At 41.1% G+C, this 13521-nt stretch overlaps 1 protein-coding gene across 3 annotated transcripts; it reads right to left on the minus strand.

Annotated features, from left to right (window-relative positions):
• Positions 1–673: 673 nt before the first annotated feature.
• MPZL2 (myelin protein zero like 2) lies at positions 674–12980 on the minus strand. 3 transcript variants are annotated; one of them, XM_082628720.1, is made up of 6 exons: positions 12743–12976; positions 11390–11556; positions 10913–11123; positions 8059–8206; positions 4807–4882; positions 674–2474 (listed from the first exon to the last, which is right to left on the minus strand). In XM_082628720.1, exons 1-5 carry the CDS (start codon positions 12798–12800, stop codon positions 4819–4821), a joined length of 648 nt encoding a protein of 215 aa, XP_082484846.1. In that variant the 5' UTR covers positions 12801–12976; the 3' UTR covers positions 674–2474; positions 4807–4818. The 3 variants fall into 3 exon arrangements, with proteins under 3 accessions (XP_082484846.1, XP_082484845.1, XP_082484847.1); XM_082628719.1 differs by having other exon boundaries at positions 674–2549; positions 12743–12975; XM_082628721.1 differs by lacking the exons at positions 674–2474; positions 4807–4882; positions 8059–8206 and adding an exon at positions 8572–8815 and having other exon boundaries at positions 12743–12980.
• Positions 12981–13521: the final 541 nt, after the last annotated feature.

Here is a 13521-nt window from a genome sequence, read left to right on the forward strand (position 1 = left end):
CCTTCCTGTCAATTTGTGCCTCAAGACTGTTTGGTTCATGTTCTTTTTTTGTGTGTGTAGCTATTACAGCATCCAGTTCAGTACTTACCTAAATTGGGTATTTATTAAATTGCTGTTGACAGTGGCAATCATTACAAAAAGGAGCTGAGATTTGTGGCACTTTTGGTTGGAACAGTGAGGAAGTGCTTGAAGTGAAATGAAGAGATGGTGTCACATTCTTCTGAAAAAGAGATGGGATGGTACCCTGCTCTAATCATTAGTCAACCTATTCTCCTGGAATCTATGTGTATTTAATGAAAGCAAGAGAGGAACGAAAATATGCTTCAGCTTTTGGGAAAGTTAATAACTTTCCGTTTTTCAACTCCCATTCCTTTACTAGACTTGAAAGCTGGTAGTTTTCTCTATTAAGAAGGTAATGCAAGAGTATCAAATGGAAGAGACAATACTGTTCCTTCAAAAGAGTCCCCAAACTAAGTAGTTGGTTGTGCCCAATTCTCAGTTATTTGAAGCAATGTGGAAATTCATACAGGTTTATTTATCCAGTAGAAACTAATTCTATCCATTATTGACTTCCAGGCTGCCTCTAAGAAAATTTTTCTGTGAAAATAAAATGTATTCCCATCAGTTTTCTGTGACCTGCTATGTAAAAATTTTAGATTTGCATAAAAGCAAATTATATAATTGTAACGCTTTATTACTGAAGGTTATTTACATAGTGTTTAAGGCACAATAAAAAATAAGTTACAATACATAAGTTCTCTTCAAGTAAAAGACACTGAACAGCCGGGCTATATTAACCCTTGAATATTTAGCCAAGACACAAAAGCTACAAGTTTTGCTGGAAACACCTTCCATGAGTTTTTAACTACCTCTTTACACTTACGGAACATCACCCAGGCCATCTGTTTGAAGAAATACCCAGTTACTATATTTTCAAAGGTTGAATTACAGAGAAAAATAGAAAGTGTGAAAGGTAATATAGACTTTAAATCTAATTTTTACTTTCAGAACTGGGTACTGAAACTGTACTTTTTTAGACAGTATAAAAGGCAAAATGAGACAGGTATGGAATGCATTTCAGAATCAAGGTTCACATGTAAATTATACCAGGTTTTTTTTTAGTATTGGAAAAAATATCAAAGTTCATCATCTTTAAATACAGATAAACTATTTGGAAATTCCAGTTTTAAAAGAAATAACATCTTCAGCCTAGTTGGTGAAAACTGAAAATATCAAGCTGTAAACAGGGCGGGCAGGGGGTAGGGGGAGAGGTTCCTAAACATTTAGATGTTTTCTATTCTTTAAATAAGTGCTGCAGTAGCTTAAGTTTGGAAAGACACTGGGAGACTAGACACTTTTTCAAAAGCACTCTTCTTTCCATGACCCACTTATAAAGTTTGTTTTATCTACTAGTATAAGAGAAAAAAAAAGTTGGTTTCATTCTGTTAGTTTTGGTATTTCTTTGCCCCCATACCAAATCCTCCCCCCAAATAAGCAACTGAATTAAACAATAAATAAAAGAAAAAAATTTAATGTCTTCCAGTTCTCAGAGCTTTGTATAACACTATACAAAATTATTATCATTTAGGGTGATTTTTTTCACTATCTCTAAATATTTTAATTGTAATATACTCCTTCAGAAACCTTCCATTTAACTGCTTAATGATTCCAGTCTACAAATGAGCATAGATTTTGCTCTGTTGTTATAAATAATTGAATTGGGGGAAAAACTATAGTAAGCTAAACAGTCATTCACTGCTCATGAAAGATCTGAGCTGTTGATTGCTTGTCACAGCAGAGAAAAAAGGTGACAAGCAATTCATCTTGAGGTGGCATTTGTCAATCTACTAGCATTTCTGTAACCGTCCCTAGTTACTCTGTGGTTTAGACTTGTACTACTGTAAACCTTGGATCAATTGACCAAAAACAAACAAAAACAAAAACCTGCCATCTAGGGTACTGAAAGAAATTCGATAAAATAAGATGTGTCCCATACTTAAGGAGAGCCATAAAAATCAAACTGTTCTTTAACAGGTTGAATTTAGGATTTTCTGTTAATCAGTCAAAAACAGTTGGGAGAATCAGCTCACCTTTTAATTGAGAGTGTGAGAAGGAAAGAATAAACATGTTAACTTTAGTAGCAAGAATGCTGCTCTAAGGAAACTAATATATTAAAGGAAATGTTATGACACACAAGTTGACTTTTATCCCATTTGATGCCAATATATATGTATACAAGTCATAATCCACAAGGAGTGTTTAAGGGCAAAAATGTAGCTTCCTAGTATATAAAAGCTAATGAGCATTTGAAAAAAATACAATATTTGTACTCTGAAATTAAATAAAACCTTAGTAACAGGGCTGTGTGTGAGTCTGCTGGTATCTGCTCAAGAAGGGCCCTATGCTGCCACCAGAGGAACGTTGCTTGTCTAGGTGGCTATATACTGCAGAGCTGGTTGGAAGACAGGTCACAACTGGAAAAACCAAAGAAAAGCTTCCATTAATTCCAACTTATCTCAGGGTTCTTGTTCTTGGAAATCTTCAGCTTCCTGAAATACAAAACAAAAGTTTAAATGGATAATGTATATGGCAAGAGTGCAATAGGAGTACCTGGCATTATGAATACATACATATATATATATATATATATATATATATAATCTATTCTCCATCGTGAAGGAAAATATCCTTAAGTATATCTGTCCTCTTCTAACTTAACTTTTAAAAGAAATTTCCTGATCCTTATTACATATTTCTCTGGGTCAATGTCCTTAATTCATAGTCTCTGCCTTGCATGGACACTTGGATGATCCATAGCTGCTCACTCACATGCATTCATTCCTCTCTCTCTCTCTCTCTCTCTCTCTCCCCGCCCTCAACCCCTTTATTATAAACAAAATCAAATGTACAGGGGCTTCCTTGGTGGCGCAGTGGTTGAGAGTCCGCCTGCCGATGCAGGGGACATGGGTTTGTGCCCCGGTCCAGGAAGATCCCACATGCCGCGGAGTGGCTAGGCCCGTGAGCCATGGCTGCTAAGCCTGCACATCCGGAGCCTGTGCTCTGCTCCGCAACGGGAGAGGCCACAACAGTGAGAGGCCCGCGTACCGAAAAAAAAAAAAAAAAATCAAATACACAGAAAAGTACAGAAGGCAGTGTATGGAATTCACTGGCACTTAATTTTAAAGTTGTTTTTTTTTTTGCCTTATTTGCTATAAATACATATATTGGTGAGGGCTAAAGTTTTTAAAACGAATTACTGACATTTTAACCCTAAATGCTCCAATATGCATTTTAAAAATAGAGACATCTTCCTGTGTAACCACAATACCCTTATTATACCTAATAAAAGTTAACAATAATTCCCTATTATCCAGATTGAAATTTTTCATATTAAGACTTTCCCATTGTCCCCCCAAATCTTTTTTATAGCTAGTTTATTCAAATTAGTATCCATCCAGTCAGGGATCGTACACTGCACTTGATTGTGTTACTTCCTTAAATTTCTTTTTTTTTTTAATTGTGGTGTAATTGCTTTACAATATTGCGTTAGTTTCTGCTGTACAGCAAAGTGAATCAGATATATATACATATATCCCCTCTTTTATGGAATCTTTAAATTTTTTTCAGTCTTAAACAACCTCCATCTTTATTTTCCATGACTCTGGCTTATTAGAAAATCTGCTTGATTTTAAAAATAGCCCTTGGTAAAAATGTCTCTGACACCACATTTTTTTTCTAGGTTTACAATAGAACCATTTTTCTCCATATTCTATTTTATAAATCCTTGAGAACTTTCACTGGAGCTTTAGGCTATAAAAATGTGGCTCTTTTTGCAAATAATAATACTGGACCTACTTCAGAGAACAGAAGAAATTGTGATCATATGAAAAATAAATCATCCTACCTTTTAAGCCTAATAAACCTAAAAACTGGAAAAACAAAACTACACACCACTAAAATTGGATTCATAGTCCCAATAACTAAATGAGAGGAGTAGAAATCCATTCCAAATAATACAAAAGTTCTCCTGTCAAAATGTCAAGCATATCTATTGAGTCACTCTCTTAAATGCCATTAGTTTACAATAAAACAAAAGAATAAAAGCAGATATTAATTCTTTCATTTAAAAAAATTTATTTACATGTTGAAAGTTAATTTATTATTCTTTGTGGTGGTAAATATAACCCCAAAGCCTCAAATAATCATAGAATTCTCTCAGCTTTACTGGTAGTAGGGTCTAGCTTCCTGTCCTTTGCACAAAACACACTCAAAGGGGAAGCCATCGATAACACAAGAGAAACCTTTTATCTCTCTGCCCAACTCCTCTAATTTCATACAGGAAACATGTATCATATAATCTGGGAGATCCACAGTAGAAATGAGCCATATAAGAAAGCTAAGGAGGGACTCCCCTGGTGGCACAGTGGTTAACAATCCGCCTGCCAATGCAGGGGACACGGGTTTGATCCCTGGTCCAGGAAGATCCCACATGCCGCAGAGCAACTAAGCCTGTGAGCCACAACTACTGAGCCTGCACTCTAGAGCCTGAGAGCCACAACTACTGAGCTCACGTGCTGCAACTTATGAAGCCCATGTGCTCTAGGGCCCACGTCCTGCGACTACTGAAGCCCTTGCCCTAGAGCCCATGCTCCACAATAAGAGAAGCCACTGCAATGAGAAACCCGCACACCGCGAGGAAGAATAGGCCCTGCTCACCGCAACTAGAGAAAGCCCACGCACAGCAACGAAGACCCAATGCAGCCAAAAAAAGCTAAGGAAAGAAATGAACCCATTTGTGAGCCTTACCATATAATAATGTTAGTCTGTGTCTTCTAAATAAACAGAAACCTTTTTTTCTTGGTTGAGCTTTTCTTCTTCTTTTCTGTAACATAGAAGCAGAAACCAATGTCAGGGGAACAAGGCAAGAAGCAAGGGAGGCAAATCCTACAAAGGTTCAGGTGAGATACATTCCCCCAAATTTGGGGGAGAATTGTATGCACCTGGGAGTAGATCGAAGCTTACAGAGTGCTAAACCTATTAGCGCTATCTAATAATACTCATACCTCCACATGACTCTGAGTATCTGAACTTAGACACTTTTCAGAATATTTCTAGAAGAGAATATTATTTGGGAACTCCAGGTTTAAAGCAGACACCTTAGTTTACCATTAGTATTCTACCTCTAATTCTACTTCCTACTCAAAAAGAAAAGCATAAAATAAAAAATAAAACAAACAAAAACAAAAAAAGACTAACCTAGAAGTCAACTTTATTGATTGTATTCTATTCAAACCAACTCAGAGTTGGGTTCATTAGTCTCCTTAAAAATCAATTCTATTTACTATAGTAAATATTTCTTGGGGAAAAGAAACAAATGGTGCTGGGACAGCTGAAAAATTACAACTGCAAAAGAATAAATTTGAATTCCTACTTCACACCATATACACGAATTGATTCAAAATGAATCAAAGACCTAAATGTAAGAACTAAACTGTAAAACTCTTAGAAGAAAATATAGGCATAAATCTTTTTGACCTTGGATTAGACAGTGATTTCTTAGAAATGACACCAACAAAACAAGCAACAAAAGAAAAAAGATAAATTGGACTTCTTCAAAATTTAAAGGACACTAATCAAGATAGTGTAGGGGCTTCCCTGGTGGCGCAGTGGTTGAGAGTCCGCCTGCCGATGCAGGGGACACAGGTTCGTGCCCCGGTCCAGGAGGATCCCACATGCCGCGGAGCGGCTGGGCCCGTGAGCCATGGCTGCTGAGCCTGCGTGTCCAGAGCCTGTGCTCTGCAACGGGAGAGGCCACAACAGTGAGAGGCTCGCGTACCGCAAAAAAAAAAAACAAAAAAAACCTCTTAAAACTTAACAATAAAAAGACAAATAACCTAATTTTAAAGTGGGCAAAATGTTTGAATAAATGCATCTCCAAATTAGATATTTAAATAGCCAATCAACACATGGAAAGATGCTCAGCGTCATTAGGAAAATGCAAATGAAAACCTCAATGAGATACCACTTCACACCCACTAGATGGCTATAATCAAAAGCACAGACAATACAAGTGCTGCTGAGGATGTAGACAAACTGGAACCCTCATACATTGCTGGTGGGAATATAAAATGGTGCAGCTGCTTTGGAAAACTGCTAGCAATTCCTCAAGAAGGTAACACAGAGTTACTACGTATCCCAGTAATTCCGCTCCTAGTTATATACACGGGAGAATTGAAAACATATGCCCATGAAACTTGCAGATGAATGTTCATAGTAGCATTAATCGAAATAGTCAAAAAGTGGGAAAAACCTAAATGTCCATCAACTGAATGGATAAACAAAACGTGGTATATGCATTCAATGGAATATTATGCAGCCACAGGAAGAATGAAGTACTATAACATGGATGAACTTTGAAAGCATTATACTAAGTCAAAGAAGCCAGACAGGGCTTCCCTGGTGGTAAAGCGGTTAAGAATCCGCCTGCCAACGCAGGGGACAAGGGTTCAAAGCCCTGGTCCGGGAAGATCCCACATGCTGCGGAGCAAATGAGCCCGTGCGCCACAGCTACTGAGCCTGTGCTCTAGAGCCCGTGAGCCACAACTACTGAATCCCGTGCGCCTAGAGTCCCTGCTCTGCAACAAAGAGGAGCCACGGCAATGAGAAGCCCGCGCACCGCAATGAGGAGTAGCCCCCACTTGCCGCAACTAGAGAAAGCCCGCGCACAGCAACCAAGACCCAGCGCAGCCAAAAATAAATAAATAAATAACTAAATAAATAAATAGGAAGCCAGACATAAAAGGTCACATACTGTATGATCCCCTTTATATGAAATGTCCAGAACAGGCAAATCCATAGAGACAGAAAGCAGATTAGTAGTTGTCAGGGGCAGGTGAGAGAGGAAAATAGGGAGTCATGGCTAAAGGGTATGGAGTTTCTTTTGTGGAGGTGATGAAAATATTCTGGAGTTAGTGGTGATGGTTATGCAACTTTGTGAACATTAAATAATGAATTCTATTATATGTAAATTTTATCTCAAAAAATATATATATTATGCACCTTATATCAGCATGGCTGACTTTGCTAGGCACTGATTCATAGAGCCCCTGCTGACAGCCCAGGGGTTCTTAGAAATGTATGCTTTACATTAAAAGTGAGGAATATCCAGGACTTCCCTGGTGGCGCAGTGGTTAAGAATCCGCCTGCCAAAGCAGGGGACAAGGGTTCAAGCCCTGGTCCGGGAAGATCCCACATGCTGCAGAGCAACTAAGCGGGTGTGCCACAACTACTGAGCCCACCTGACACAACCACTGAAGCCCGTGCGCCTAGAGCCCGTGCTCCGCAACACAGAGGAGCCACCGCAATGAGAAGCCTGCGCGCAGCAACAAAGAGTAGCCCCCGCTCGACGCAGCTAGAGAAAGCCCGTGTGCAGCAACGAAGACCCAACACAGCCAAAAATTAACTAATTAATTAATTTTTTTTAAAGTGAGGAATCTCCTAGAAAAGCTTTACATAAGTAAATTTTTATAATATCAAATCCTGCATAGTAAAGAAAGCTTATAATAAAATCTTCTGTAAAATTAAGACACTAAAGTTACTAGACCCACAGACATAAAAAATAAACTTACGGTTTGTTTGTTTGAAAGAGTGGGGAGGGATAAATTAGGAGATTGGGATTAACATATACACGCTATAATATATAAAATAGAGAACCAACAAGGACCTACTGTATAGCACAGAGAACTATATTCAGTATTTTGTATTAACCTATAAGGGAAAGGAATCTGAAAAAGAATACATATCTATATATATAAATCACTTTACTGTACACCTTAAACTAACAAAACATTGTACATCAACTACACTTCAATTTAAAAAAAGCTAACGTTACTAATTCACACCCTAATTCATCCATCCTGTGGATTTGAATTCTTTTATGTAAGACTAACTCAAGAGGAAGAACATCTGTTCGACAATTATTTAGCCCCACTATAAAATACCAAGAGTCGCCATAAAACAGTGTTAAAGGAAGACCTTCCCAGAACTGCCCAGCCTTACGAGTTTCTCTCCACCACTTTCTGAGCTCTTTCAGCCCGTCGCTTTTTCCGGAAATGCTGGAAGAGGACCACCAGAATTACCACTATGACCATCACTGCACAGGCGGAGCCAATGGCCAGAGCCAGGAAGTGGATCTCAGAGAAGCGTACTGTAAGGAGAAAAGATCAAGTTGCGGTTCTGAAAAGAGGAAGACTATAATGAAATCTAAAGATATTCATCCTTTTTTTAAAACATAAATGTATTTATTTTATTTTTTTATTTTTGGCTGCATTGTGTCTTCGTTGCTGTGCGCGGGCTTTCTCTAGTTGCGGCGAACAGGGCCTGTTCTTCGTTGCGGTGCGCAGACTTCTCACTGCAGTGGCTTCTCTTGTTGCGGAGCACGGGCTCTAGGTGCGTGGGCTTCAGTAGTTGTGGCACACGGGCTCAGTAGTTGTGGCTCACAGGCTTAGTTGCTCCACGGCATGTGGGATCTTCCTGGACCAGGGCTCAAACCAGTGTCCCCTGCATTGGCAGGTGGATTCTTAACCATTGCACCACCAGGGAAGTCCCAAGATATTCATCCTTAAATGGAATCATTTAAGGGGTGTATTTTCATCTTTAAATAAAATCTTTCTTCTACGATATTAATTTTGTAAAGTCTAGTAGCGGTAGAAAAGCCATACAGGGATTTCCCTAGCAGTCCAGTGATTAAGACTCCATGTTTCCAATGCAGGGAGCACAGGTTCAATCCCTGGTTGGGGAACTAAGATCCCATATGCTGCGTGGTGTGGCCAAAAGAAAAAAAAGTAGGAAAAACATACAGACTACTTTAGTGGTTCTCAAACTTTGGTTCTAGGAGTAGCAGCTACAGAATTACTTGAAAACTTTGAAATGCGAGTTCTATCAGGCCCCACCCCGGACCTACTGAATTACAGGGAGCACCCAGCAATCTGTTTTAATTTGTCCTCCAGATGATTCTGATGCATGCTATAAGTTTGAGAACCACTTGGCCAGTTGATCTACCTAGTGGGGTAAGGTTATTGCTGACCTAATCAAATCCAGTGTCTAGTCTATTTCTCCCCGAATCCTTCTCCCCTCTGTCATGCAGTCAGTCATTTATTCAGGCTTATTAAGGGCCTATTATGTTCTAGGGAGTCTGATAGAAATACAAAGCCAAAAGAGACATTACCTTCAAGGAACTCATGCCCACCGGAAAGACAGACAAGTAAATCAGTAACTATAGTCTAGTGGATATATAAGGCAAGAGAGAACCCAAAGGGAAGGGTCCCTAAACCAGGCTAGAGTCTGTGAAGCCTGGGTCTCTTAATTTTTACCTTGATTTCTGATTTAAATTTCAATAAACCCTCAGAGCCAGAAAAGACATTAGAAAATATCTAGCCCAGGGGTTCCCAGCCTGGAGTCTATGAAGGAAGATGGGGGGGGGGGGCAGGGCACAAGCCCACAAAATCCATGTCATATTGTGTGTGTACATTGTTTGTGGTAAACAGGGGTTATGGCATTCATTAGGTTCTCAAAGAGTAGTGACCCCAATATGTTGAAGAACCATGTGTTCTTATCTACCTGTTCATTTTGCAGGATAAGAAACTGAGAGCCAAAGACATTACATTACTTCTTTCAATACTCAAATGACTTCTCCAAGGTCATACAGCTCTCTATTGATAGGGCCTTGAAGGATGATACTAGGAATGAAAGGAGGAAATGATACCACTTTATAGGCTTTTACGTTTTGGGTAGTAATGTTGTGTGTTGGTTAAGAGCATACAGCAGAGACAGCTAGGTTAAAGTACCAGGTCCTGTGTGATTTGGGGTAATCAACTTCTTTGAGCCTCAGTTTCTTCAATGTATAAAATAGAGATAACAATATTCACTTCTGGAGTTCTTATAAAAAATAAAATTGCTTATGTAAATTGTTCCACACTGTGCCTGCACATAATAAATTTTCAATATATGGTAATTATTATAATTTTCAGTACAACTCAAGAGTTTGGGGGGTTTTATTTTCATTACTTCATTTTACCCTCACCATAATCTTTGCTATATTATTCTCACTTCACAGGAGAAAAAGAAAAGTTATTTACAGCTGGTGAACTGTAGCAGTGACTCAAACCCAAATTTACAACTTGTAAGTTTTATGGTCTTTGCTTTTGGTTGTCTGGCAGTTTTCCAGGTTGTCCTTTATAGGACTGCAGGCAATACAGTGCCTTAGTTTGGAGCACAATTTTGGAGACAGAGATGCTTGGGTTTGAGTTCTGAGTGACTCCATTTATGAGCTCCATGACTTTGGACAAGTGACTTAACCTCTATGAGCATCGATTTCCTCATTAGTAAAATGGGGGGGGGAGCACACTAAGAGCACAATAAATTGATATGATATGTAAAGATTAGATATGATACGTAAATCCCCTAGCACATGGGAAGTGTTCAATAAACAATAACTACCCTTATTGGTATCTGCCTCCAACAGTGGTTGCGAGAATTAAATGAGATAGTACATGTCAAGAGCTTTAGACAGTGCCTGATGTAGAGTAGGTACTCAATAGTACCTTGTGAATAAATGAGTGAATGAATGGACCTATTGTGTTAGCCTTTTATCAGAGGGTTGCTTCCTCTCCCTTTCACGATCTCAATGCCATTTTCGTAACAGACTCCTTAGGTCCCTTTATTTTCTGTTTCTTTCCACAGCCAAACAAAGCCTGTCTCTTTTTTACCCCAGGACTCTTCACTCTCCCTCTGCAGTTTCCAGATCCAAAGGGTTGGTCCTTCTCTCTACTCTTTCAGCCATCACAACAGTTTGCCCCTCTCTTTTCTACAAGCTCTCACGCTTTCCAAAACGATTTTTCTCTGCATCACCTACCAGTGTGCACAACGCTGAGCTGGATCTCCCCTATCAGCCCATCAACATCAGGTGGGTTCTTCACCTGGCAGGTGTATGTCCCATTGTCATCAAACTGTAGCTTCCAGAGGAGGATGGAGACATCATACCGCTCAGGGTTCCCATCCCAGACCACCCGGTCCTTGAAACGCCCACTCATGGGTCTGAAGGGATCCACATGGTAGTAGAAAACCTAGAGAGGAGAAATGGCCAAAGGTCTTATTTGGTACCTGGGCAGGGAGGCTGAGATGGCAGGACCAGGAGAGAAACGCCAGCAAGCCTGCCTGCCCCGTCTGCAGCTCTCCTGAAAGAACCTCTTGCTTTCCCCTTTGCCAGGCTCTCAGTTCTGTCTGTTGATTTGTTTCCCAGCTTTACCCTGTGCTTGTTGCTAAGAAAAATACAGGAAGGGCAAGGAGAAATGGACTGGCTTATTTTCCTAACCAAGGGACCCTTACTTACAAACTGCTCAGGGCCCCCATCTCGAGGACGGAAATTCCAGGTCACTGTTAGAGCATCACCCACAGGGGCAAAGCTGGAGAAAGTGCATTTTAACCGAACATCGGTCCCATTGACAGCCTCCAGCACACGGGGAGTGTAAATTTCCACAGCTGCTATTGGCCAAAGAGCTGCAATGAAAAAAAGGGAAAGGAAGGGTTACCAGGAGATGTGTATTAAGAGAATTTCTGCTGACACTACCAAAATAAAGGTCTGAGTAGGGCATCAAACAGAACTGAGATGCCCCAGCTCTCACTCAAACTCACTTCACCCAGAGTCTACATACTCCTACCTACATGCAGCCTTCACCCTCCCATTCCTTAAACAACTAAAAATACCACACAGTGCTCTCACTTTCCAAAGCATGATACCTTAGCCTCATGGTACCCACTTCAAAACTGCTGTAACAAACTACAAACATCGGCAAATAAAATTGAAAGCAGAAACAAAACATCAGAACTAATCAGAATATGAATTAGACATGTATTCAGATTAAGCATTGTATGTTATGTGTCTGATGGTCCCCTAGCAGGTACGTTTTCCAGAAAGTGTCCTTGTTATGTGAATTTCACACTGTTCCTAGTCTTCTGCAGAAACTGAGTTAATCAGTCCCAGACAGTTTAGCTTGCCTGAGCCGCTGGAACCTTTATACCCCATGGCATTTTTCTAGCATGATATTTACTTTTTTTTTTTTTGCGGTTCGCGGGCCTCTCACTGCTGTGGCCTCTCCCGTTGCGGAGCACAGGCTCCGGACGCGCAGGCTCAGCGGCCATGGCTCACGGGCCCAGCCGCTCCGCGGCATGTGGGATCTTCCCGGACCGGGGCACGAACCCGTGTCCCCTGCATCGGCAGGCGGACTCTCAACCACTGCGCCACCAGGGAAGCCCGATATTTACATTTAGAATATGCATGTTGGGGCAGTTACAAAGCCACAGTGGGTCTCTCTCCTTAACAATCTCAGCTTTCCCAGAGCTGCCGAGAGCCCCAGACAAGACCCACACACAGAAATCGAAGTGCCAGGTTCTGCCAGCAGTGGGAGGCTGAGAGTAGCCACAAAAAATGGTGTGTAACCTGAGATTAGAAAACCCTCTCTGTGCCTGAATCACTGGCACCTGAGAACACACCTAAACCTGTTTTTCCAAAAGCAACTCCCCCAAAACAACCCACCACTTCAGTTTCACTAAAGTCAAAACTAAAACGAAATGCACCTGTGGCTCAGGCTCCAAAAAAAGACTCTTGCAACTTCTTCGACAATTAGCTAACTTTACAGGGTAGGCAGTGAAGGAGGCAGGCTCAGAGAAGCCCGCAAGCTCTTACCTGTGAGCTGTATGCCGAGGAGAAAAAGCACAGCACGCGTAGGGCTCTTGCCATACATGAGGGAAACCCAGCCCTGGCCCCAGAGACCAGACCGGGCAGACCGAGCGTTCCAGCACCCTGCCAAGGCCACTCCAGGAGGAAAGCACACGGCGTTTTTCTGGAGAGGGGAGTCAGTCCCTCACCTATGGGAACCTGAGCACTCGTGCCTGTGAGTCATTCCTGCTCTGCCGGTGCTGGAATGAAAGGTGGGGCCTCAGCTCCCAACCCCCTCCTTCCCTCCTTCCTTTCCTCCCTCCCACCCTCTGTGCTACAAGCGCGTCTGCTGAAAGTCCCATGCAGTCCTGTCTTAACTTTTCAGTTTATCTGGACCCTGGCCTCTGGATGGCTTTGAAAACAGCCAGAGGAGGTGGTGCCCGTCTGAAATGTCCCAGGCTGCTTTGGTTCTGGCCCACACACACACGTTTTTTTAAAAAAACAGGTTTCAGGCTCGCCTGAGAAGTGAATGTTGAACCTACCTGCAGTGATTCCACTTATCAAAGCACCTCCCTTGGGCCACAGCAGTGGGACTGGGTTCCCAAATCCAAAGTAATCAGAATTCCTTAGGACCCTCTGTGTTCAAGAAGTCCTACAGTTTATACCCTCAATTTTAGCCAAATGTTACCACAAGGATTGCTGTACCTTTTCTAGCTGCTAGCTTTCCCCGAGACCCACCTAAAATAGACTGACCAAAACAAATCTCAGTGTTTAATGACGCTTTACGTTCGAAGGATTTAAAGAGG

This window comes from Mesoplodon mirus (genome assembly GCF_964341445.2).
Source record: "Mesoplodon mirus genome assembly, chromosome: 7".
In the NCBI taxonomy this organism is placed as follows: domain Eukaryota; kingdom Metazoa; phylum Chordata; class Mammalia; order Artiodactyla; family Ziphiidae; genus Mesoplodon; species Mesoplodon mirus.